Here is a 27,105-nt window from a genome sequence, read left to right on the forward strand (position 1 = left end):
TTTTACAAAGAATTTTTTTTTGCAAACACTTTATTTTTGGCGCACAGCCAGAATTTCACAAAAAACACGCCCCGTAACAGTGGTTGAAAAGGATTAAGGTTGCTCCTTGGTTGAAAAGGAGCATGGTTTTTAATAAGCTTTGAACAATATTAAAGTTATATTTAAGATACTGGAAATAATCATTACTTTTACCAATAAAAGAGGTGTATGTAGTGCATTAATAGCCAAATACCAAACTAAGTGCAAGATGCAGATGATGAGTCACAATAACGTGACTGAAGATATGATGACCAAACCACACACCAGAAGATGAAGAAACAAAATAAAAAAGAACATGATAGGAAAGAATATGAAAACAAAATAGAAAAACAAACGAAAGAAAAGAAATCGCTTACGACCTGATAATGGTCCAGGATGGACCATAACGTCGTCATTTCTTTATTTTCTGGGGTTTGGTTTGGTCAAGTGCAAGATACACATTCAAGGCCTTCTTGAAGCCTGTAACACTTTATATTTCAAGGTCCTTCCTCCATCATGGGATCATACCTGGCTTTATATTTAATTTAACAAAAGTGAACCCATCCCTGAAGAACAGTTGCTGGTGCACTAGACTGCAGAGGAGGAGTTGCTGCCCTGTTTACATCACAGGATAATCTTGCTACTGAAGAAAAACAAAAAACTCGAATGTAATTAAATTTTAGTATAGATGGAATGAATATAAAAGGCCAAATTACTTCAAGGCCAACACCCCCCCCCCCACACCCCTGGGAATCAATGACGGGTAGACAATATTGAAAAAAAAAACTATACAGCAAAGAAAAAATAACTGAAAATTGTAGCAACACCGATTTAAACAAAAAAAATTACATAGGGTATATGATGCCCTTTCCTGGGGAAAGCCCTCCCTGGAGCTATCTGGGATGACATGAATCTATTAGACCCTTGCCTCCTCAAGAGATGCACGAGGAGCAATGGTCTATAGAAACCCATGTGGTTGGAAACATTCTATGTCTGCCATTGACTGGGTCAGGCATCCCAAAACAAACCCTATCTATAAATAATAATAAATAAATAAATGTTTATTTAGGTAAGGTACATACATACAAGAATTTTTTTTACAAAGATTGGTGGACTTATAGATAGAGCTAGTACATACAATGCCTAAAGCCACTATTACCGAAAGCGTTTCGGGCACGAAAAACTTAAATGACTAAAGCTTAATACTAATTGAGCATAAAGAGTAAAATGAAAACATAGCTGAAAAAGCAGCACAAATCTGAAAAAGCAGCACAAATACAATTCTGTCGACAAACAGCGCTCTTTAAAAAAAAACAGACATTGGTTGACAATAGAGGGGTAAGGTAGGTTACAGGGAATTTATTAGGTATAGCTTCGTTTTTATCTTAAACTGGTTGAGAGAGGTACAGTCTTTAACATGGTTGGGAAGGTCATTCCACATTCTGGGCCCCTTGATTTGTAGAGCATTTCTAGTTTGATTAAGTCGTACTCTAGGAATATCAAAACTGTATTTATTTCTGGTGTGGTGCTCATGGGTTCTGTTACAACCTTCTATGAAGCTTTTGAGGTCAGGATTGGCATTACAGTTTAGCGTTTTATATATGTATAATACACACGAGAGAATGTGCAGTGACTTAATGTCTAACATATTCAGAGATTTGAGTAAGGGTACCGAGTGATGTCTGGGGCCAGAGTTGGATATTGTCCTAATAGCAGCTTTGTGTTGAGTAATTAGAGGACGTAAATGATTTTGGGTAGTAGAGCCCCAAGCACAAATACAATAGTTGAGATATGGATAGATAAGGGAGTAATAGAGAGTCACCAGGGCAGGGCGTGGTACATAATATCTGATCTTAGAAAGAATGCCCACAGTTTTTGAAACTTTTTTTTGATATATTTAGAATGTGTCCCTGGAAATTCAGCTTGTTGTCAATGAGAATGCCAAGGAATTTGCCATCTAATTTGTTACAAATTTGGGTATTATTTATTTTGAGATTTATTTGATTAGAGGATTTATTGCCAAACAGAATATAGAAAGTTTTGTCAATGTTAAGGGTGAGTTTGTTGGCAGTTAGCCAAAGATGGACTTTATTTAGCTCAGTATTTACTGTGGCATTTAGAGCAAGGGGGTCAGAACTGGAGTAAATGAAGGTTGTGTCGTCAGCAAATAGAATTGGTTTGAGGTGTTGGGAGGCATTAGGAAGGTCATTAATGTAGATGAGAAAGAGGAGAGGGCCAAGTATGCTGCCCTGAGGAACACCAATGTTGATGGGTAGGGTGGGAGAAATTGTATTATTCACAGAAACATACTGGAGCCTGTCAGTAAGGTAGGATTTGAGGTATTGCAGGGAGTGTCCTCTGACTCCATAATGATGTAATTTAAGAAGGTTTTGGTGGTTGACAGTGTCAAAAGCTTTACGCAGGTCCACAAATAACCCAACAGGGAACTCATTTTTATCAAGAGCTGTATGAATCGAGTTAAGCATACTAATAAGTGCATCGTTAGTGCTTTTTTTGGGTCTGAAGCCATATTGGCAAGGGCTAAGTATATTGTGTTTGGCTAGATACGAGTAAAGCTGCTTATAGATTAGCTTTTCAAAATTTGTTGACAAGTTTGGCAGAATTGATATAGGTCTGTAGTTGTTAACATCTGTGAGATCACCACATTTGTGGACAGGCGTTACTCTCGCATTTTTTAGAATATCTGGAAAGGTTTGGAGTTCAAGTGACTTGTTGAAGAGCAAAGCAATAGCAGGGGCTAAAGATCTGGAGGCTTTTTTGTAAATTAAAGTTGGTATCTCCTCAAGGGCACTAGACTTGGTTTTAAGGGAAAGGATTATCTCATTGACGTCTGTGGAATTAATAGGCTTTAGGTAGAGACTGTGGATAGTTACCTGTAAGATAGTTCTTAATGTCAGTACTGGAAGATGGAATATCATTTGCAAGGGATGACCCAATGGAAGAGAAGAACCTATTGAACTCAATAGCAGAATCAGAGGCTGAAAGCTGACCATCATTATTGGACAGGAGTGTTGGTTTGTTATTTAAAGACTTCTTTGATCCCAATATTTGTGAAATTGTGCTCCAAGTTTGTTTAATGTTGCTCTTTATTTGGGTAAATTTATCTTCGTAGTATTTAGTTTTGGCTCGTCTAATTATCTTAGATAGCAATAATGAGTAATTCTTTGAGAATTCTTTGGAGACAATTCCTAACCTATACTTCTTCTCGAGGTCATGTTTTTTATTAATGGATTTAAGTATTCCCTTTGTAAGCCAGAGATTGTTAAGCCTTTTGGTTGTGTCTTGTTTTGTAAGCATAGGACAGTGGGTGTTATAAAGGCTAAGAGTTTTTTGAAGAAAAGATTGCACTGCTAGGTTGATGTCCCCTATGTTACCTAATTCGGACTCCCAGTTGACATTATCAGCAGCAGTTTTAAAATTGTCTATAGCAGTTTCATTGTGCAGTCTAAAACTTAACTCTCTTGACTCTAGAGGTGGTTTGCTAATGTTAGTTAAGAGAAATGTGGGGTAATGGTCTGTAGTGCTATCGGTGATTATACCTGAAGTAAGCGGAGAGGTTATGTTTGTCCAGATGTGATCTAGAGTCGTGGCAGTGCTATCAGTGATTCTAGTAGGTTTAGTGATTAAGGGTATGAGGAAGCGGGAATTTATACAGTTGAGGAAGCTAAGAGCAGTAGGGTGTTCAGGCTCGCAGAGGTCAATATTAAAGTCCCCTGCGATAATTAGATGGTTTTTGTTCAGTCTGTTATCAAGTACATATTAGATTTCTAAGGTTTGAGTTGAATTCGGACACATCAGTGTTAGGAATTCTATAGACTGCACCCACAGTCTGGACTGCATCTGGTTGAAAAATTGCTACAGAAAGTCGAACTCGAACTGTTGGACAGAACGCCCCAAACAAAAAGCAAGCAAACAAACACGACACCACAACTATCAGCGCAGCTCACCCCCCCTCCCCGAAGGGAGTGGGGAAGGGAATGCCTCAGACCCCCACGCCAGCTATCCACACCCCTAGTTCTGTGGCTGATGCGAGATCTGGTGATCTGGTGATCGTGTGATTCTGGCTCCCAATCTTTTTCAGTGCTGTGCCTTGTGGTGTGGTCCTGTCAAGTGGTGGTGTGAGAGCCAGTGGTAGTTTTGCCTGTACTCGAGCTGCATGCGCCTAGGGTTATCTTCCCTAGGTGCCCTGTAAGTACTGCCCTTGCGACTTGGGGTCATCTTCCCCAAGTTGCTTGGGGGCTACCTCTGCTGAGGTCTTTTGTGGCTCTGTGATTGCCTGCCCTTGGGGTCAGCTGGAGGGGTCCATCTAATTACCACAAGCTACACAAGCTTCAGAAAGCTTCCTGGCAATACGTTAGTAATGAATAAATATGATATGTTAGGTTAGGCTGACCTAACCTAACCTATCCTAACCTAACCTAACTTAACCAAACCTAACCTAACCTAACCTAACCGACGCTTGGATCGTCGACTTGATTTGGTGTCACCAGCTTTTTATTTTCGCCTAATTTCTTTATAAAAAGATACTTTTTCAGATTAAAATTATGTTTTTTCGTGTTGTACATTCAGCACCAACATTATAATGAGTAAATATATCATATTTATTCATTACTAACGTATTGCCAGGAAGCTTTCTGAAGCTTGTGTAGCTTGTGGTAATTAGACGGACCGAGCTGGAGTGTTTCATGCACCACTGTCTCTGGGTAGGAGGTACTGTGCAGCTTGTTTTCACCTTAATATAGCAGCCAGCTCTTTTCCGCCTGGGTCGTTGTGTGCTTGAAGGGTTTTTTGCTTTTGTTTTTCCTGCCTGGTGAGGGGGTCTGCCCTTTGGTGTTGGTACCTATTTATTATTTATTTATTTATTTATTATATATATATATATATATATATATATATATATATATATATATATATATATATATATATATATATATTATTAAATATGACCGAAAAAGTAAGATTAATAATTCTAACACGAATTTTCTCAATCTTTCGTACATTTCTCTTCACTGTTGGTGGTAATTCAAAAATCAATTCTCCAAAATTCATTTTTATTTCTAGTCTGACGCGACACTTGAGCGCGTTTCGTAAAACTTATTACATTTTAAAAGACTTTAGTTTACACATACACAACTGAATAGAACTTACACATCTCCGATTTGTTTATATCTATATTTGAGTGAGGTGGAAAGACATACCAGAAAATATCCTAAGGAAACTACTCCAAGCTTGTACTAAAGAGGCACCCTTCTTGAGCCCGGATGGGCACATGTATAAGCAAGTAGATGGGGTCGCCATGGGTTCTCCCCTAGGTGTCCTGTTTGCAAACTTCTACATGGGTACCATCGAGCAAAAAGTCTTAGTCGACATGAACTTGAAACCGGCCATATACTGCAGGTATGTTGACGACATTTTTACACAGGTACCTGATGTCAAACATCTGCAGGAGCTGAAGGAGGCATTTGAGCGGAGTTCCGTGCTGCGTTTCACTTACGAGATGGAAAAGGATGGGAAGCTGCCCTTTCTAGATTTAACAGTCATGGAAAGGAGCGGAGGTTTCCACACTGCAGTCTACACTAAGGAAACAAACATAGGAATGTGCCTAAATGCCAACAATGACTGCCCAGACAGGTACAAGAGGAGTGTTGTTAACGCTTATGTCGACCGTGCTCTCAGCCACAGCTCAGAATGGAAGCAAGTCGACGAAGAACTCTGTAGGGTAAGGCAGGTCCTAGTCAACAACGGCTTCTCCAATGGTTTCGTTAAAGACATCATAAGAAGGAAAGTGAAACGCCATGCAACCTCTGAAGAGACAACTAACACAACACCTATATCCCCTATTAGACTATTTTACAGGAACTTCTTTTCCACAGCTCATAAAACGGAGGAAAGGGTCTTAAAAGATATTGTTAATAGAAACGTTATCCCTACAGACAAAAATCAGAAGATACAACTGACGATTTACTATAAAGCCAAGAAAACTGCCAGCCTACTCATGAGAAATTCTCCAGACACAAAGCAGAACGCTTTAAAAGAGACCAACGTCGTCTATGCCTTCAAATGCCCTCTTGGGGACTGTAAGTCTCAAAAAACTCAGTATATAGGCAAGACAACAACATCTCTTTCCAGGTATTTAACAATGCATAAGCAACAGGGCTCCATTAAGGAACATATAATCTCTTCCCACAACCAAACCATTACCAGAGAAATCTTTGCAAACAACACAGAAATCATCGATAGATACAGCGATAGCAAGCGGCTTGACATCTACGAGGCACTACACATGAAGAAGTCAACACCAGCAATCAACAGCCAATTAATGCACAACTATATTCTACCCACTTCAAGACTCCGCTCCAATACAGAAGCATCAAGAAATATGGGCCAATAGGCCCTCTGCAATTACTTCCATTCTTACCTTCAATACCCATTGTTTCGTGTTCTGGCTTATGTTGAAAGTTTGTTTTCACTTCATCCAAATGCAGGTATAAAAAATTGAAGATGTTTAAGCTCTATTCAGTTATAGTTGTGTGTGTGTGTAAACTAAAGTCTTTGAAAATGTAGTAAGTTTTACGAAACGCGCTTAAGTGTCGCGTCAGACTATAAATAAAAATTAATTTTGGAGAATTGATTTTTCAATTACCATCAACAGTGAAAAGAAACATAAGTAAGATCGAGAAAATTCGTGTTAGAATTATTAATCTTACTTTTTCGGCCCCCTCCCCGCTCAGCTCGTTGTCGCCGTGTGGGGGCTTAGTGGGCGGCTGCCGGAGTGTGATGCTCCTTGGGACAGTCCTCTGTCCTTTTCTAGCCTTGTGCTCCTGCTGCCGTCCTCTCCAATTTTGCTGGGCATCTTTTCCTTTTCCGTCTGTTTCGTTTTTCTCCCCCCTCTTCTCCTATCTGCTTGCCGTTTCCTGCCGACCTTTTGCTCGTTCTGGTTCTTCCATGGACTTCTTCTATTTTGACGCCCGGGTGCTTGAGGAGGCATACTCATGCACCCGTAGAACTGCAGTACCCGACGTCGAGAGCGAGGGGAACCTTTTATTGTCAATCCCCACTTCGTCACTGAACCCGATCTCGACGGACTGTCGGTTTCTTAGGGTGGCGTTTGTGGGGCGTATACTCACGACGCACCCCTAGGAGGCCCCGACAAGATCGGCGATAGCTTCTTGTTGGGTGTCCTGCCTCTAATTGTGGCTCCATGGTGGGTGTGGGGGCACATTCGTGAGTGAATTCTTCATTTCGTCAAGATGATAACCCCTGTTTCGGCTGCTTCTGGCTTACCTTCTCAGGCTCGTGGGGTGGGCGACCAAGCCCCCGAGTCGGTCCGTATTGGAAGACCGGGCTCTGTAGCCTCCGCTGCATTGGGCCCCGACCTTGCTCCTCCTTTGGCCTCTCTGACTCCTTCCCCTGGCTCCCCTCCCTCCTCTGTGGTTGGGTCGAGCCCCAAGCCCCCAGTGGTGACTACCTCGTCCCCTGGCGCGGCTCCTTCTCTAGTTGTAACTACTGCGCCTTTTAACCCCTCTCTCTCTGGGGGTTCTCACCGCCGTCCTCGTCACGGCCACCCTCGCTCGATTCCTTCCAGTTCTGCTACCTATCAAGCCTTGTTTGGTCCCGCTTCGTGGGCCAAATATTTTGATCTCCTCCCTCTTGATTCTGCGCCTCCTGACGATTTCTCCCTTCATCGACATCTCATTGATTCCGTGGATGCCTCCATTACTTTCAACCCCACTCGTCTCGGTACACGTGTCGTTGCTGCTCCTTCTCAGGATGCTGCTTCCCGCTTGGCTGCCTTATCCTGCCTTGGCGAGACCCCCGTTCGGGTCTCGAAGAACGCTCAGTTGAATGCCAGTGTTGGCACTATTTTGCTCCCGCCCCATGTTGCAACCGGTGTTCGGGACCTGCGCGACTGCCACGACGATATTCGCCATATCCTCGCTGCCCAGGGCCATTCTATTCTCCAGGTGGACACGTTTACTCGTCCCCCTCGTGGTAGTCGCCGTCAACCCCTCCGGGTTGTGAAGATTACCTTTGATGGTAGGACCCTTCCACCCTCTGTCATTCTTGCTGGTGCCAGGTGCTCTGTCCAGGAGTACATTCCTTCTCCTCGGCTCTGCAACAAGTGCTGGAGGTTTGGGCATGGTGCCCTCCGCTGCTCCGGGACTGTCTCTCTCTGTCCTTTGTGTGGTGGCGAAGGTCACTCTAAGTCGGAGTGCACTTCTCCCCAGGCTCGTTGCCTCAACTGCGGTGAGGCCCATCCTACCTTCTCCCGTGTGTGTGTCCATTACAAGCTTGAGGCAGCCGTCCTCAACCTGAAGCACCGGGAGCGTTTATCTTTTCCTGAGGCGAGGCGCCAGGTTCGCCGGCTCCCGCCTTATGCTAATATCTCTTGTGCTCGCGTGTTGCGCTCTTCCTCTCCTCGTCCTTCCCGCCTTCCTCAGACTCACAACCGTTTCCGGGCCTTGGACCCTGATGCGCCCACTGCCCCCTCCTCTGTTCCTTTGGGTTCTCTCCCGAAGGATCCTCCTGTTGGTCCTCTGTCTGGGGTTCCCCTTCCTTCTACCCGGTCTGTCGTGTCTTCTGTGTCTTCTTCCTCGTCCCCCTCCGATCCTCCTTCCCATCCTCTTCCTCCATCTATTGGCTCTCCCCACCGCCTGTCGGTGCGGGCGGATGTCCATCGCTCTCCTAACGGCCGTCATGTGTGCTCTCGTTCGGCTTCTCCTGTTGAGACACTGGAATCCGTTGCCCGGTACGTAGTTGCTGGGACACCGGTCTCTTTAAGTCAGAAGCGTAAGCCTGGCTCCTCTCCTTCCTCTTCCCCGGCGGGTAAGAAGGCTTCGCTTTCTTCCTCAGCTCCTCCTCCTGGCTCTGTTGCTCCTTCCCCTCCCGTTTCAGTGCTTGCGCCCCCTGTTCCTGCTATGGAGGTCCTCCTGGCTCTGTTGCTCCTTCCCCTCCCGTTTCAGTGCTTGCGCCCCCTGTTCCTGCTATGGAGGTATGGCCCCTGCTTCCCTTTCGGTTGCTGCTCTTGCTGGGGTGCGCTCCCCTCTTTCTACTCCCCCTCCTCCTGCTGCTGTCCTTGACGGCTCCTCTCCGTTGTCTCCTCCTCTTCCTCCTCCTCCTCCTCCAGACCCTGCCCGCCCACCTCTGCTCTGTTCTCCCGTTTCCTTCCCTCCGTCTTTGCTCAGTTTACCCATGCCCCCTAACCCTGACTTTGCTGACCCTGATATTCTTTAACGTGCTCTGTTGCTCTTTCGCCTTTGTTTCTTCCTTGTTCTCTGTTTTTGTCCTTTCTCTTCTCGTCGTTGTCCATTCTTCAATGGAACGTTCGAGGTTATTACGCCAATTTCCTCGAACTCCAACTTCTGATTTCGCGGTTTACGCCCCTTTGTGTCTGTCTCCAGGAGCCAATGCTTGGTGCTCGTCCTGGTCGTTTTCGTGGCTATTCCTTTCTCTCCCCCCCCCCAGCCATTGCTGGGGCTTCTAATTCTTCTGCTCTTTTGATTCGGGCTGATGTTCCCTTTGTTCCTTTACTTTTTCCTTCGCCTCTCCATTGTTCTGCTGCTCGTATCTTTGTGGGGAAATGGTACACAGTTTGTTCCATTTATCTCCCCCCGAGTGTCCCGCTCTCTCTTCCTGATTTGAAACACCTCCTGGACTCCTTGCCGGAGCCTGTGCTCCTGCTGGGTGACTTCAATTGTCGTCATTCTCTTTGGGGTGACGTTCTGACGAATACCCGGGGTCGCCTCCTTGAGCCGTTTCTCCTCTCTTCTTCCCTGTCTCTTCTGAATTCTGGTGAGCCCACTCATTTGGACTCTCGGACTCGCACCCTTTCTTGTCTTGATCTTTCTCTCTGCTCTTCTTCTCTTTACTTAGATTTCACGTGGCAGGTTCTTGATGACCTCCATGGAAGTGATCATTTCCCCATCCTTGTTTCCTTTTTCTCTTTTCGCCCTTCCCTCTCTTTCCCTAGGTGGCAGTTTGCTAAGGCAGACTGGACCCTATTTACCCTCAGTGCTGCTCTCCCTGACCTCTCCCTTCTGCCTCTCTCTCGCGCTCTCCTCCTTTTTCATGACACTGTCTTCAACGCTGCCCTCCGCTCTATTCCTCGCTCTTCCTCTCGGGGTCCACGGAAGTGCGTTCCCTGGTGGAATGCGGACTGTGCTCGGGCTGTCCGCTGTAAGCGTGCAGCCTGGAAGAGGCACCGCCGTAGGCAGACGACCGATTCTTTTCTTTTCTTTCGGAAAGCGAGTGCGGTGGCCCGTAGGGCCATCCGTACGGCTAAACGTGAATGTTGGGCATCTTATGTCTCAACAATTACGTCCGAGACCCCTCTGGCCCAGATCTGGAAGCGTATCCGCAAGATAGCGGGTAAGTTTGTTCCCGATGTTTCACCGGTCCTTCACCTCCATGATACTCTTGTGGCGGACCCGTTGCAGGTCGCTTCCGAACTGGGTTCCCACTTTTCTTCTGTTAGCTCTGGTCTTCATCTTCCCCAATCTTTCCTTCTTCGTAAACCTGTCCTTGAGTCTCGTCCTTTAGATTTCTGCACTCATCTTCAGCTTCCCTATAATGATCCCTTCTCTCTCTCTGAACTTCGTTCTGCCCTGGCCCTCTGCGGTTCTACGGCGGCGGGCTCCGATGGTATTCATTATGAGATGCTTCGCCATCTCCCTCCGAGCACGTCTCAGTATTTACTGAGTCTGTATAATCGGATCTGGGAGTCGTCGTCAGTCCCTGAGGACTGGCTCGATGCCGTTGTCCTCCCTGTTCGCAAACCGGGGTCTCTGGGTACTTCCCCTAAGGACTTTCGCCCTATTGCTCTCACAAGTTGTGTCTGCAAACTCTTTGAACGTATGGTTAACGTTCGTCTGATGTGGTTCCTGGAACACCATCACCTCCTCTCCCCTTCTCAATTTGGTTTCCGCAAGTGCCGCAGCACGACAGATGTCCTGGTGAACTTGGAGGTCTATATTCGTACTGCTTTTGCTGCGAAGACCTCCATTGTTGCCGTCCTTTTTGACCTAGAAAAGGCTTACGACACCACTTGGCGTTATCATATCCTATCTCAACTTCATTCTTTTGGCCTTCGTGGTCATCTCCCTCTCTTTCTCCGCAGCTTCCTCTCTCATCGTTCCTTTCGGGTGCGCCTTGGTACCGCTCTCTCTCCCTCTTTTCAGCAATACGAAGGTGTGCCCCAGGGTAGTGTTCTGAGCACTACTCTTTTTCTTGTTGCCCTCAATGGTCTTCTTTCCTCTCTTCCTTCTGGTGTCTTCTCCGCTCTCTATGTCGATGATCTTACCCTTTGTTGTCAGGGTGATGATTCGCCTCTCCTTCAACGCCGGCTTCAACTTGCAATTGATGCCGTGTCGTCTTGGGCCACAGGTCATGGCTTCAAGTTCTCTACTTCTAAGACTTGTGCCATGACTTTTACGCGGAAACGGGTTGTTCTTCGTCCCTCTTTGTCACTTTATGGTCATCCCCTTGAAAACAAAGATTCCGCGAAGCTTTTGGGGTTATTCCTTGACACTCGTTTGTCTTGGTCTCCCAATATCTCTTACCTCCGTGTTGAGTGCTCTAAGGCCCTTACCCTCCTTCGGGTCTTGTCCCATACTTCTTGGGGGGCAGATAGGCGCACTCTCCTTGCTTTACATTCCTCTCTCGTCCTGTCTAAGCTCGATTATGGTTGCCCTGCTTACTCGTCTGCTTCTCCTTCTACTCTTCGCCGTCTTGATGCTTTGCACCATACTGGGTTGCGCCTCAGTTCTGGTGCCTTTCGTTCGACTCCCATCCTTAGCTTGTATGTTGACACTGGCTTCCTGTCTCTCCAGGACCGCCGTGATCGGTACTGTCTTCGCTATCTTGCGCGGTCCTTGCAACATCCTTCCTCTCGCCTCTGTCGTGCTTTAACTTTTACCCCTCCTGCGGCTCCTGTTCCTCTTCACCACCTCCCTCTTTCTGTCCGGTTATCTCGCCTACAGGATTCTCTCTCCGTTCGTATTTCTGATGTTTCTCCTCGTGTTGTTCCTTCTTTGCCCCCGTGGAGGGTCCCTCTTCCGCGGTTTTGTACTTCCTTGACCCGTATCACTAAAGCTTTTACCCCTCCTACGGTTCTAAAACGCCTTTTCCTCGAGCACTTTTCTTCTCACTCCCGGTCCGTTTCTGTCTTCACCGATGGGTCTAAGTCAGCGGACGGTGTTGGCTACTCTGTTGTTTTTCCTGATCGCACTTATATGTGTCGCTTGCCTCCGGAGACTAGCATCTTTACAGCAGAACTTTATGCTATTCTCTATGCTCTTCGTCTCCTGCTTTCTCGTTGTCAGTCTTCCTTTGTGGTTGTTGTTGACTCTCGTAGTGCCCTCATGGCTCTCGGGTCCTTTAATCCGGTTCATCCAGTAGTTGTCGAGATCCAGCATTGGCTGTTTCTCGTTCACAGTAAATTTAAGTCGGTTGAGTTTTGTTGGGTTCCCAGCCATATTGGTGTGTCTTTAAATGAGCGTGCGGATGCTGCCGCTAAGGAAGCTGTCCGCTCTTGTCCCATCTCTCGTAAAGGCATTCCGTATTCCGACTTTTACCCAGTTATCCATTCCTCAGTCCTTACCCGTTGGCAGGCTTCTTGGTTGTCTGTTACTGGTAACAAGCTACGTACTCTTAAATGTTGTGTTTCCTCGTGGCCGTCCTCCTTCCACCGTAACCGGCGGTGGGAAACAGCTCTGGCGAGGTTGCGTATTGGCCATACTCGCTTAACCCATGGTCACTTGATGGAGCGCCGCCCTGCTCCTTATTGTCCTAGTTGCATTGTCCCTCTTACGGTGGTGCATGTCCTTCTTGAATGTCCTGACTTCCAGGACGAGCGTGTGTCTTGCTTTCCGACCGCCCCTCGCGGTCACCTGTCCCTCGATAGAATTCTTGGTGACTCGGATACTTTTGATATCGTTCGCCTTATGCGTTTTTGTTCTCGTATTGGCATCCTTGGTGATATTTAGCGCCCTCTGATTATTTTGCGTATTTGATGGTGCTACATAGCCTTCCCGGTTTGGTGCCTTCTTTTGATAATTACTTGCTAAAGCCTTTGATAAGGTACCACATGAAAGACTGGCTAGGAAATTACAGGTCCATGGAATAAATGGTAAAATATAAGAATGGCTAAAACAATGGTTGAAAACAAAAACAAAGGGTCATGCTAAATGGGAATAAATCTGAATGGAGAAATGTGGCAAGTGGGGGTGCCACAGGGGTTTATTTTGGGGCCTACCCTTTTTGTCATATACATCAGTGACATAGATGAGATTTACAAACCACATCATCAATTTGCAGATGAGACAAAGATTTATGTTAAAGTTGGAAATGATAATGATATTGAATGAAGCCTTACAAAGACATTTACATGAACTCCACAAATGGTCAGAATACTGGCAAATGCTTTTTAATATCGACAACTGCAAGACCCTGCATGTGGGGCATAACAACCCATGCCACAACTCCCAAATTAATAGCATTACATTACAACAGAATTATGAAGAAAAGGACCTTAGTCAAAATCCAACACTCACTAAAAGTTGCACAACAGGTGGAGGCAGTAATCAGGAAAGTTACCCAAACTCTTGGAATAATCAAGCGTACTTTTGACTTTAAGGAAAAGAAGGTAATGATTCAACTGTGTAAATCTCTGGTGCATCCTTATTTGGATTACTGTATCCAGGCATGGAGACCTCATTTTCATTAAGACACAGCTGCTCTGGAGAAGGTGCAACACCAGGCAATAAAAGGCCAAGTCATCTCTCATATCAGGAACGGTTAAGGTCACAAGGCGGGTCTTATTGAAACTTAAAATACTGTACAGTACTGAACAAGTTAGAGGATGTTGATCTGGACAATTTCTTCAAAAGGTCAGATGTAACACAAACAAGGAACAACAGTTTCAAGCTCAACAAGCCACAATGTAGGACTGAGAAGAGAAGATGCTCTATCACCCACAGGGTTATAAACCCATGGAACCGCCTACCCGCCAAAACCGTAATTACCAAAACTATGTTAAGTTTTAAAATCTACCTGGAAAAGATCCTCAAGGCAAATGGGAGAACCTATGACAAGCCGCCGGTTTGCTATCCTCATCGAGGCCACTAGGGTTAGTGGCCCTCAGATTAATCAGATAAAATCAGGCATTTTTTCTATTCACTAATGAAGCAATACCCAAAGAAAAATTGGTGAAAATCCTGTAGTGACCTACCTTCTGCTGCTTTTGGCTGCAACAGCCCTTCTGTCTGTAGATATATAATGGCACCTCCCACTCCAGTCCAGCCAATGAAACCTGATCCAGCAACCTTAGCCCTGAGCTCAAACAACAGTTTGTTGTAGCTACCATGGAGGCAGAGTACTGTGCTTTACCATCACCAGGACCTCCTGCTGCTACCTCATCTAATCTCCTGACCTGCAGCACCCCACATCTGGCTAGTCACTTCTCCCTCCAGCTCTGTAATATATTATTTACAGAATAAATTAATTTTGTGTTAATTTGTTCTTTATCCTTCTGTCTGGCTTACCATCTTGGATTATGGTACTATAATCCCCCTAGAGTAATGAGAGGTTGGCTGCACTAGCTCATAGGGAAAATGTACATAACCAAGACAGGTCCACATTGTATCTATATGATTGGGCCAGCCACTGAAAAATGTCACCTTCTACTAACTGTATTAAAAAGCATACAGCACGGTTAAAGTAAAAATAAATAATTTCCTAAAAAATTTAGTAATATCCACTACTACATGAAAGCAAAAGTATATTAAAAATGCAAAGATCAAATAATCCATAATTTTGAATATGTTGTTTTTTAAATTTAAATGAGATGCAATATATTGTATTCAGCCTTTTACTTACATAAAAAATATTTTCTTGTCATGAATATATTTTTGGTTTTATACCCAATTAAACTCTTAGGATATTAAGTCTATTGAATTATTAAGGGACGATGAACAAACATGTAAGGTTTGGCGAGCCTAAGCACATTCTTTTCTTTTTTGCACCATGCTCAAAATGTATACCACATAGCGGGCAGACACAGTACTCAACTGTACAGCATATGACTCACTGCCAGCCTTGGGCAAGGATTATAAAATAAACTTTGACTATGGTAATTTAATTTGCCCAAAATTACAACTTCCAAAAAGCAAAAGATATTTGGGTAGCAATCCATACCTGCTTTCATGTATATATTTTAAATGAGAAAATAGTTCAGTAGTTAATTTAATTTAAATAGAAATGTAAGCACAAATTTGCAAATAAATGGTACCAACTTAAGTACTGTATGGTACAGCAAATTATATTTATAAACAAACTCTATCTACATGAAACCAAATAAAGAAAATCTTTGAGAAAAACTAAAATTATACTTGAGAGCTACTTACTTGAGTACACCTTGCCCTTCTTTAGGCTCCAATGTGACTTCTCTGGTGAAGTTTGAGTCTATCACTCTCCCAAAACATGAACACTGCCTCTGCTTCACAATAAACTTATGTGGTTCCTTTTCATTATGAGACTTAAAATATGGTTCTATGTTTAGTATTTGTGAAATAAACATTTAAGGAACTAATAATTTAAAGTACTTTCCTGTTATTCTAAATAATTTCCACATTACTTTCACAGTATCTCATCTGGATTTAAAAATATTCAGATGAAATTCAGTAAAAAGAAACATCACCTCAAGATTCACCTATTGTGTGTGCAACTCAACTTGACAGTAGTTCAATTGCAATGTAATGTGGATGTTGTTGAAACTTGCTTCGGGGTATCATTGGAAGCTCAACGCTTTGTGTTAGATGAAACGCTCCACATTCTTGTGGATGCTGTAGATACCTCAATGTTCCGGCCTGCTGCTGAAAATTTAGTGCTCTTGACTCTTGAAATGCTTAATGGCTCAATTAAAAAATTTTGTTGATTCCTTTTACTAATTTGTTTCTTAAGAGGCCTATCAGCAATTTTATGGATATCAGTTTTCCTCCAAGATAAATAATTAAATTGTGCTTTATCCAAAGCTTTCTGTTGGGTAGAATTACCATTATTTTCATTAAACACAGCCTGAAGCACATGGTGTTGAATCAGAAAAACTTCAGCTAAGTAATTATAACATTCAGCCCATTTTTCTAATTTAGCTGCATTGGCCAGATATATATGCTTCCTACACTTGTCTACTTTCTTCTGGAGCTTTGCCATTTTTTTCATAACCATAGTATTCTTTCTAATGATGCATGATGTCTGCTTCTCAATGTCAAGAGCTTCATAATGAATTGTTCCCGATTTTGCATCAAAATGATCGACTTTCTTAGTTAATGACTCGTTACATAATGCAGCTGAATGTGATAACGTATTAAGCACTGCCCATCTTTTTCTCCAGACCTTGTCAAGATATGTTGCCATACACCCTTCTACTCTTACCTTATTAATCTCCTGTTTAACCATTTTTTGCAATGTGTTGACCACCTCCTTCAACAGTCTTGTCTTTCTCAATGCTTCCTGCAACTTGCAACCCTCTTTTGATATTCTTTCAAATTTTTTACTAGCAATTAAATATTCCTGAAACAAATCATCAGACTGAATTGTCAAGGCATTTTTCCTTTCAACATATTTCAAAATGGTCTTTAGTAGTTCATCGTTGTTGATTTGGAACCCTCCACTCTGCCTAAGTTTAGAAGCTTTTATCTCAAGTTTATTAGCCAACTTTTGGAATTTCTTTGATTTTCTTAAGAGTTGATTCTTCTTATACAAATATATAAATGCTTTCATGCTAGGTCCATCTGGTACAAGCTCAGATCCATTGTCCTCTTGTATCATGGCACTTTTATCTTTAAAAACAGCTGTGTCCACTTTAGCTTTGGTTTTCATTTTAATATTAAATGTTTTACCATTAAGTATCTCAAGTTTTCTAGTATTACCTATTTCTGGTGCATTTAATTTGATCACATCTTCACGTGAATCACATGCTATGCTCTGAGTGACAGCTGCCCTTGTCAGTGGCCCATCTGTGTTGAGTGACATCACAACATTATTCCTTTGTTTATCAAGTTCCATTACTGGTCTGTTATTCTTTTCCATTGACTCTGCTGATTTCTTTGAAACATCAATAGACTTTATCACAGGATTTACTACTCTAATGCGTTTCTTTCCTATACAATGAGGTAGTTTCCGTTTCCATGAGGGACCTGCACTTTGTGTCTTCTCTGCTAACGTGAGTTCCCTGTCTCGGGGCATGCATGCCTTCTGTAGTGGATCTACTGTCATCGAAGGTTCCTTTGTCATTACTTTATGTAATTCATCAACTCTGCTCATTACATCCTGTTTTTTCACGAGTTGCGAGGCATTTAATGACTGTGACGAACTCTTTTGGTACTTTTCTACATTCTGAGATTCGGCCATTGGCTGCAGGGGCAAAGATGATGTTCTTCTGTGCATGTCTTCCATTGGTTTCAACTGCTGACTGGCAAAGGACTTTACTGACTTACCCTCAGTTTCATTTGTTGTCTGCTGTGCTTCAGTGTTTTTTATTTGCTGGATAATAATTGCATTTCCTTTCTTTTCCAACTCTCCTATCGTATTCACTATACAAATAATCACATGTGGCAATACTGACTTAGCCTTAGTTTCATTTGTCTTCGTTGAGTGGACGACTTTCACTTCTTTTTCTAGTTTTCTTGTTATCTTCAGTAATGGAATATCAAACTGTGGCTGTACTTTCCTTTCCCTAATTTCATTTTCTGTTTTCTGTAATTCACTTATATTTACTGCCTGGGTAGTATTCACTATGTTGAATGATGCTTCGGCTATTGGTTTCAGTGAAAGAATACCACTCTGTGGTATTACTGTCTTTGCCTTACACCCATATACAGCATTTGGTGATTCAGTCACATTCAGTCCCTGGGCAGTATTCATAACTACCTTGGTATGCGGTTCTCCTGCTGCCTTCACCAGTGCAATATCACATTGTTCCTCAACTGTCTTTGCCTTAAATACACTTGTTGCCTTCTGTAATTCAGTTTGCTTTAGTGACAGGCTAATATTCACTTCTACCGTCTTCAGAGTGTCTGCTGCTGTATTGTCCGACTGCATAGAAATATGCAGCACTATTATTTTTTCTTTAGTCATATTTCCTGTCTTCTGTGGTTTAATTTTCTTAAATGGCAGCTCAACATTTTCTTTCTTTAGCAGCTGTATATCATTCTCTGCTTTCTTCAATGAATGTATGGCATTCTTTGCTTTTTTCAATGGTTGTTGAACATTCTCTGCTTTCTTCAGTGGCTGTAAAACATTCTCCGCTTTCTGCGATGGTTGTATTAACTTATCTGCTTTCTTCAACAGTTTTTTATCATTCTCTGCATTATTCAATGGTTGTATAACATTCCCTGCATTCTTTAATGGGTGTATAACATTTTGTACTTTCTTCAATGGTTGTTGAATATTCTCTACTTTCATCAATGGTTGTATAACATTTTCTGCTTTCTTCAATGAGTGTATAACATTCTCTACTATTTTCAATGACTGTTGACCATTCTCTGCTTTCTTTAGCTGTTTTTGACCATTCTTTGCTTTCTTCAAAGGCTTTAGATCATTCTCTGCTTTCTTCAATTGCTTTAGATCATTCTCTGCTTTCTTCAATGGCTTATTTAGATCATTCTCTGCTAACTTCAATGGCTTTGGATCATTCTCTGCTTTCTTCAATGGCTTTAGATCATTCTCTGCTTTCTTCAATGGCTTTAGATCATTCTCTGCTTTCTTCAATGACTTCAGATTATTCTCTGCTTTCTTCAATGGTTGTTGAACATTCTCTCCTGTTTTCTTAAAAGCATGTTTAGCATTAGCATCTTCTTTTAACAGATGTTTGACATCTTCCACTTTATGTATCATTACTGTTGTGTTCTCTGACTGTGAAGCACACTCTGACAGACATTTGTTGGATTTTATTAGTATCCGGGTAACCTTTCCATATTCGGTGCATGATCCCATTGGCCTTTTGGTTTGCAATAATAACTCGGTATCAGTGAATGTGTGTGGGGTATGTGCTCCTATTTGAGAACCACAAGCATGCCAGAAAGTATTATTACTGGTGTAATGATTTATGTTTTCTTGAGACACAACTGCCTGCTCTACTTTAGTAATACATTCAGAACTTTTATTATGAGGACACATTCTTGTATAATTGTGTTCTACCATTATATTAATTAGGGGATTATTTACCATCTTTAATTGCTTATCTTTCTTGTGTAAAGAGCTATCTCCTTTCCTTAATTGCTTACATTCTTGCTCCAATAAGGTTTCTTCACTTTGAAATTCCTGCACTTTACCGAGTGATTTAGCAGCCTTCTCTGTTGGGCGTTCTGAAGTTGTTAGTACAGGTATGTCCAATGGATTTTGTAATGCCTCTTCTAGCCTCTCAAACAGCTCATTTTTATTCTTTACATGGAGATCTATTTCCAGTAATGACTCGCCAAAGTCATGTGGTTCTAATGTATTCATTTGTTCTTTCTCCGCACACAACGGCCCTCCCTTCTCCACCTGATCAGTTTTGTTCTTCACTGACTTTCCTTCATTTAATAATAACTCATCTTCCTTCTCTAATGAATTTTTCAGTTTCAATATTTCTGTCACTTTTGAATCTGTGTTTAAGCCTACCTTGACCTTTTGTATAAACGGTTTACTAGTATTAACTGTAGATACTCCAGTGTGTAATGAATCCTCTCCCTTCATCAGAAGGATTCTCTTCTGTCCGTGAGAATTTTTTGTCAATTTCCCTGTTTCTGTTCTCTGTGGCCAAGTTACATTCTTTATTGGCACACCATCCTGCTTCAGAACATCACTGCCCTTCTTGGGGTACTCTCCATCCATCTTTATAAGCTCCTGAAAATAATTAGAGACTGCTAATTAAAATATATCTCTTAGTAGAGTACAGTACTGTATATGATTTGATCTCAGTTTGTTTAAAAGAAATTTCTTATGGAGACGCAGAAAAAACACACAATTAACCTCACTTTTTCTTTACTTTTTAAGTTCATCACCACAAGATGCCAACAAAATCTTATTCTAACTGATCATTCATGCTACCAGACCCATGGATTTAAAAAAAAAATTATTTGGCAAACTTACACAAAGTGCAGGTTATCTTTGGAAGTTTCTGTATACTTTATCTGTGTAAATTAGCCTGTCTCAGTCAATGCATTAACAAGACTGATATTATACAGGCCAAAATACGGGACCAAGAGAGAGCCGTTACCCCCTTGACAAGCTAAACTTATGAAAAAACGTTGTGATTCAATATTGCAGTGATCACATACAACTTCAGTTTCTCTTTAAACTGAAAGATTGAACTTTCAGATTTTGACCTTCTTAAAGTGAAACTTTAAACTCTAAACTCTGTTTTCTAGTTGAGATACCGAGTTTTTATCCTTATAATATACTGTAGGTCCTGTTATGACCTACAGTATAGGTTAAAATGTGACCTTGAAGGAAAAAATCTTCCAAGTCGGAGCCAAACACATTTTTTTGTTTTGCTTTGTTTTGGGGACGACATTATAGTTTTGTACTATGAGCTAAATTACAGTTCTTATTTGAAGGTTTCTGCAATACCTTTCAATGGTGAAAAATCAATATAAAAATATACGGTACACATTAAGTACTGTATAGGAAGCCTCTTAGGCTTATTGAAGGCCCCTTAGGCCACCTACAGACCTTCTAAGGCAGCAACCCACAACACTTTACTAAACTCCAGTCTAAGTGAACATAGGCATCAAGTGAAAGGATATGTTGCCCAAACACTGAATAATAACTGAATAATAAGACAATAACTGAACCAGGAACTTTTCAGCTCTGACCCCCAACTGCATTTACCAGTGCTACAGAGCCTTTAATATTATGCATTCATAAATTATTATAACTATAATTTCCAAAGCATTAGAGAATCTTTCAACTGGATGGCAGTACAGTATTTCTTGCTACCCCTCATTATCTTCATTTATGAATAAGTGAAGAGTTCCTTGCAATTTTGTTGTTTGTTCTAACCACTGGAGTAGACACCATACAGAAATAATAATATAATATTTTATTTACATGTACAATGGATCAGATTACAGGAGTTGCTTGTTAAATGCAATATTTGTATACATTACAACACCATTATTTATGCAAAGGGTTTTGGACAAAACTTAAGATAGAGTAAATGATTTGACATTTTTTGGCGGGAGTACATAATGCTGGTGGTCGGACACCAACACCTTTACCAGAGTGTTCATGACACAGGCCAATGAGAAAGGATATACACTTGTAGTTATATTTGTATATTATACCTAATGAATTATGAGTACAAGGGTCCTCGAGTAAATGTGACATTGTACAGCATGATAGTGATAGTAGTAGTAGTAGTGGTAGTGGTAGGCATTCCTCAGTCTCAGGAAACTATGGAGTTGCTCTCTGGTTGTTGGTCTGGAGTGGCCTCTCCAGGGCCCAAAGCCAGGTTAGGTTGATACAGGGAAGAAGCTGTCACCCATGCAGCTGATCCTCTTTCTCCACGGTGCCGAAAGTCTCCAATGAAAAGGCAAACGCTAATACGATTGGTTCCAGCACCGTCGCAGGAACTGTCAGAACGAGATTGAAGGCAGCAACGAGCTGCCCTAGGGGCTCCAGCTCTGGAGTTTACCTCGAAGTTGGTAAAATAAGGCACAGGGACTCCAAACCCGGAAACCACCGTGGTTGAGGCCGGAGAAGAACCACCAAAGGCAAAGAAGGGCAAAAATGACCCCAGCCTCCTGAATCAGAGCTTGGGCTGCACGAGCCCCAGGAGGTGAAAGTTTGAACCCCTCATCTATGGGTTCCAGACAGAGATTGTCACAGCCCCCTTTCACCCAAGGCCTGCTTCCTTCATGACCCAGCAGAAGGAAGAGTAATAATTATTTATTACAACATTTATTATTATAATTATTATTATAATAATATAATTAATAATTATTACTTTTCCTTCTGCTGGGTCATAAAGGAAGCCGGCCTTGGGTGAAAGGGGGCTGTGACGATCTCTGTCTGTCTCTGTCTGTGTCATTTGCATGACACAGGAGAATGTATATAGTGTGAATATTTAGCATGTTAAGAGATTTGAACAAAGAAGCTTTGAGTTGCCTGAAAACAAAAATTGTTATAACTCTTGATAGATTTTTGATAGTTGGTGAGTGTGAGGTAGTTTGCAGTGATTAAAACTGATACCTTAAGTGAGGTAGGGATAAATTAGTGAGTAATTAGAGGGCTTTACAAAATATATAAATACTGAACCAACTATGTAACCATTGTAATGTGATCCTCTGTATTTTTTATAAAATGATTGTTATTATTATTATTATAATTACCTGTACAGTATTACATAATTACAATAGAACCACAGTGTGGTGACATATCTGATTTTGTTATAGTATGCTGACCATTTTAGGTACTTTTATGGTTGTGTTGTATGTTTGCATTAACGTTAAGTACACTGTTGATGTACAGTGCCTAGGAACCTTTCCTATTTTCCTCTAAATCTTTATATTTTTTACTTCTGTTTCATTAGATGATTTGTTTTTACAAATAAGATGTAATGTCTTTTCTATGCTTACCTGTGAGCTTTTTGGTTGTGGGATAAGACTAAAAAAGATGAAGGTACAGTATAGACTTAGTTCTATGTTCTTCAGTATAGACCATCATAGAACTAAGTCGACTCTCATACCACGAACAGTTGAGGGACACAGAGCTCACTCGTATAATAATGTAGAAATGCAACTAATTCCGTATATTGTTAATTTTATCTCTTTATACCTGAATTTACCAGAGGGCCACTAACATACTAGTGCCTTGATGTGAACAGGAAAATGGTGGCTTGTCAAACGTCCCCCACATTTGACCTAATGATTTTTTCCAGCTGGATTTTAAAATTTAACAGAGTTTTGGCATTTATGGCTTCGGCGGGTAGGCAGTTACATGGTTTAATAACCCTGTGGGTGAAAAAGCATCTTCTGTTTTCAGTCCTGAATTGTGGCTTGTTGAGCTTGAAATTGTTGCTCCTTTTTTGTGTTACATCTGACCTTTGGAAGAAACTGTCTGGATCAACATCCAAATTGTTCAGTAATTAGTTTGTATACTAATACATATACTGTCACACTGATTGGTTGTTATACTGATGTACATATTATATCACATGAATTCAATTTCTGATACAATTTACCTACCATTATGCTTATTTGCTAGTTTAAGGACGTGACTGAAATGCTATGCATACTAGTGGCTTTACAAGAATGCACTACTCGACCACCAACATATGTACTTTAACAACCGATTGTATCTTCTTGTATATGAATAAATCAATAAATAATAATAATAATAATAATAATAATTTTATTTAGGTAAGGTACATACATAGAGATTTTACAAAGTTTGTTGGCTTTATAGATAGAGCTAGTACATACAATGCCTAAAGCCACTATTACGCAAAGCGTTTCGGGCAGGAAAAACATTAATGACTAAAGCTTAAAACTAATGGGTAAAAATAAGATGTGTTGAGTACAAATAAAAATAGAGGTAAAAGAGGGGAAAACATTGTTGAAAAAGCAGCACAAATACAATTACAAATTATTACAGAAAATTACATTCAAAGAGCGTTGATTTGAAAAACAAAAAAAACAAAAATCATACATGGGTTGACAACAGAGGGGTAAGGTGAGTTACAGGGAATTTATTAGGTATAGCTTCGTTTTTAACTTAAACTGGTTGAGAGAGGTACAGTCTTTATCATGGTTGGGAAGGTCATTCCACATTCTGGGCCCCTTGATTTGTAGAGCATAAACACTGCAAATCAGACATGACAGGGCTGATCTCATTGAAACATTTAAAACACTAAACAATTTGGAATGAACAATTTGGAGGATCTTGATCCAGACCACTTCTTTAAAAGGTCAAATGTGCCACATACTTTGTGGCTTCAAGCTCAACAAGCCACAATGTAGGACAGCGACCCGATGCTATTTTTTCCATCAATTTTCCCAATAATTTTGGTACAGTATTTATGATGAAACCATCAATGTTAAGACACTGCTGTTCAAAATCTAAGTAGAAAAAATCAGGAAAAATGGGGAAACCTTTGACAAGCTGGCAGGTTCCTATCCCTATCAAGACCCATATAGATGGTGGCCCTCGGATAAATTCAGGAAAGATTAGAATTATTAGGCAGGTCCCCATTTGGCTGTTTTTTTTTTTTTTTTGAGATATATACAAGAGTTGTTACATTCTTGTACAGCCACTAGTACGCGTAGCGTTTCGGGCAAGTCCTTAATCCTATGGTCCCTGGAATACGATCCCCTGCCGCGAAGAATCGTTTTTTCATCCAAGTACACATTTTACTGTTGCGTTAAACAGAGGCTACAGTTAAGGAATTGCGCCCAGTAAATCCTCCCCGGCCAGGATACAAACCCATGACAGCGCTCGCGGAACGCCAGGCGAGTGTCTTACCACTATGCCACGGAGACTGTAAATGTTAGTTAGTTTGTTAGTTTATTACTAGCTCAAACTGTGAATGTAGAAAATTTATATTGTAATGGTATTTGCTGTAGTTACCTTGTGTGAATTAGTTTTGAAATACCTAAATTCATTTGCATAATAAATAACTGTACCCCTCCTATCTTGGTAAGATTTGTGGATACCTATGTAACCAGGCAGGGTTATGAACATGAAAATACTGTACACAGCCCCTATTAAGAAACATAGTCTCTTTACATAAACAGACCATCACCAGTTCTGCCCGAAATGCTATGTATGTTAGTGGCTTTGCAAGAATGTAAAAATACTAATCATATGTAACCTCACAATCCCATTGCACCTTCTTGTAAATAAAAATTATTATCATTATCACCAGAGACATCCTGACAAATAATACCAAAATAATAGACAAATACAGTAACAACAGAAGACTGGACATTGGCAAGGCACTATACATCAAGCAAACAAAGCCATGTATCAATAGCTAACTGACACCAAATTACACTGCCAACTTCCAGAACATGACAGAACATACAACATACTGCACCAGCTATCATGCAAACAGGATATTGAAAAGATACAATGAAAAAACAAAAAATCAAAATGTTTATTTAGGTAAGGTACATAAAAGAGATTTTACAAAGAGTGTTGGATTTATAGTTAGGGCTAGTATATACAATGCCTAAAGCCACTATTACGCAAAGCGTTTCGGGCATTCAATTCCATTCAAGAATGGACTTACAAGTGAGGTGCTTCACCTTCACCTCATCATCGGGTATATATCATGCAGCAAGGAACTTTGCAATCATTCCTACTCTGCCTTTGAAAATATTAGCAAAGAGTTAATGAAATGCATTTCAAAGAACCAGGCCAAATAAAACTAAAAATGAGCTTTGGAGTTCATTTTTCAACTTCTCAAGTAAAAAAAAATGTAAGGACAACAGAGAAGATTGACAATAGAATCATAGATCTAGATTCATGGATTCACACTAGAATCATTGATCTAGATTCACACTAGAATCATTGATCTAGAATCATGGATTCACACTAGAATCATTGATCTAGATTCATGGATTCACACTATGAATCCTTGATCTAGATTCACACTAGAATCATTGATCTAGAATCATGGATGTATCCATAAATCCATTAATGTAACATCACTTGTATGTATGTACCTTACCTGAATAAACATATTTATATTTATTCATATTTATTTATTTATTATGGATTCACACTAGAATCATTGATTTAGATTCATGGATTCACACTAGAATCATTAATTTAGATTCATGGATTCACACTAGAATCAATTATCTAGATATCATGGATTTACATTAGAATCCTTGATCTAGATTCATGGATTCACACTAGAATCAATTATCTAGATATCATGGATTCACATTAGAATCCTTGATCTAGATTCATGGATTCACACTAGAATCTTTGATCTAGATTCACACTAGAATCCCTTATCTAGATTCATGGATTCACATTAGAATCATTGATTTAGATTCATGGATTCACACTAGAATCATTAATCTAGATTCATGGATTCACACTAGAATCATTGATCTATTATTTAATATTCATGGATTCACACTAGATTTTTTTTTGGGGGGGGGAGGAGTAAAGAGGAAGGAGAGGCATGGGTGAAGGGAAGTTTAGAAGTGGGAAATACAGTGAGAGTTATGAAAGCAGGCGGCGGGCTGTCCGCCTTGCTGACTACAGTAGAATCATGGCTTAAAATCTCAGGTTCAATTTCCACACTTGGGCAAAAGTATTTGGGCAACATTTCCTTCGACAAGCCGCCAGCTTCCTGTCCTCGACGAGGTTAGTGGCCTCGTAAAGGAAAGCTTAGCATTTTAGCATTCATAAATGCTAAAATAAGCATTTTTTTTAGAAAAAAAATCTAAAATAAGCTTAATAAGCATTCATTTAGCTAGGCAACGGGAAAGATTTTTTACATCATTGATTAATGCAGTTTCTAAACCTCGAGTATGCTCTATTGTATATCTACTTACAAGTTAAGAGCTACTATTACCACTCTTTGGTAAATAATTTACTGTAAATTAACCCAAACTATAAATGTTCAAGTAATTATCACAAGAGTGCACTACACGGGGAAGACTATGTAGCTATATATGTTCAAACATTTATGAATAGTCTTTGGAATTTGAATTTGAGAGCTGCTTTATTATCTGTGATGAGTGTACCCGGGGCTGGGAGGTCCAGCACGCTCCCACACCCCGCCGCCTGCCTCTCCACCATCCATCACGCCACCCACATCACCCAGTAAACTTTAACATGAAGTGTGATAAGTATAAGCATGATCAAGAGAGTACTGACCGCGTAAACCAAGGATGAGCAGCACTGCGGGTACCCCCAGGTCCCGCGCTCCTCCGGCGCCGCCACGCTGCCTGTAAACTCTTGAAAAAGATGGCCGCTCTCTTCAACTTTATATATCCGTGAATGCCCAGATGTCAAGGATTTTAGACCAACTAATATGCTATACCTGGTGCTCTATAACTATATTAT

General features: G+C 41.1%; 2 protein-coding genes across 2 annotated transcripts in view; both read right to left on the minus strand.

Annotated features, from left to right (window-relative positions):
• On the minus strand, positions 1 to 27,029 carry LOC123745432 (uncharacterized). Its single transcript, XM_045726000.2, has 4 exons — positions 26,917 to 27,029; positions 15,441 to 19,920; positions 14,267 to 14,509; positions 1 to 661 (listed from the first exon to the last, which is right to left on the minus strand). The coding sequence occupies exon 2, from the start codon at positions 19,906 to 19,908 to the stop codon at positions 15,835 to 15,837; it is 4,074 nt and encodes a 1,357-aa protein (XP_045581956.2). The 5' UTR covers positions 19,909 to 19,920; positions 26,917 to 27,029; the 3' UTR covers positions 1 to 661; positions 14,267 to 14,509; positions 15,441 to 15,834.
• The window catches only part of LOC138350205 (collagen alpha-1(I) chain-like), a 28,454-nt gene continuing 21,259 nt past the window's right edge, over positions 19,911 to 27,105 (minus strand). Inside the window, exon 2 of the mRNA XM_069300553.1 lies at positions 19,911 to 19,920. Within this exon, the coding sequence (XP_069156654.1) occupies positions 19,911 to 19,920 (10 nt within the window). The remainder of the gene's footprint in view (positions 19,921 to 27,105) is intronic.

This window comes from Procambarus clarkii, chromosome 44, assembly GCF_040958095.1.
Source record: "Procambarus clarkii isolate CNS0578487 chromosome 44, FALCON_Pclarkii_2.0, whole genome shotgun sequence".
Classification (NCBI taxonomy): domain Eukaryota; kingdom Metazoa; phylum Arthropoda; class Malacostraca; order Decapoda; family Cambaridae; genus Procambarus; species Procambarus clarkii.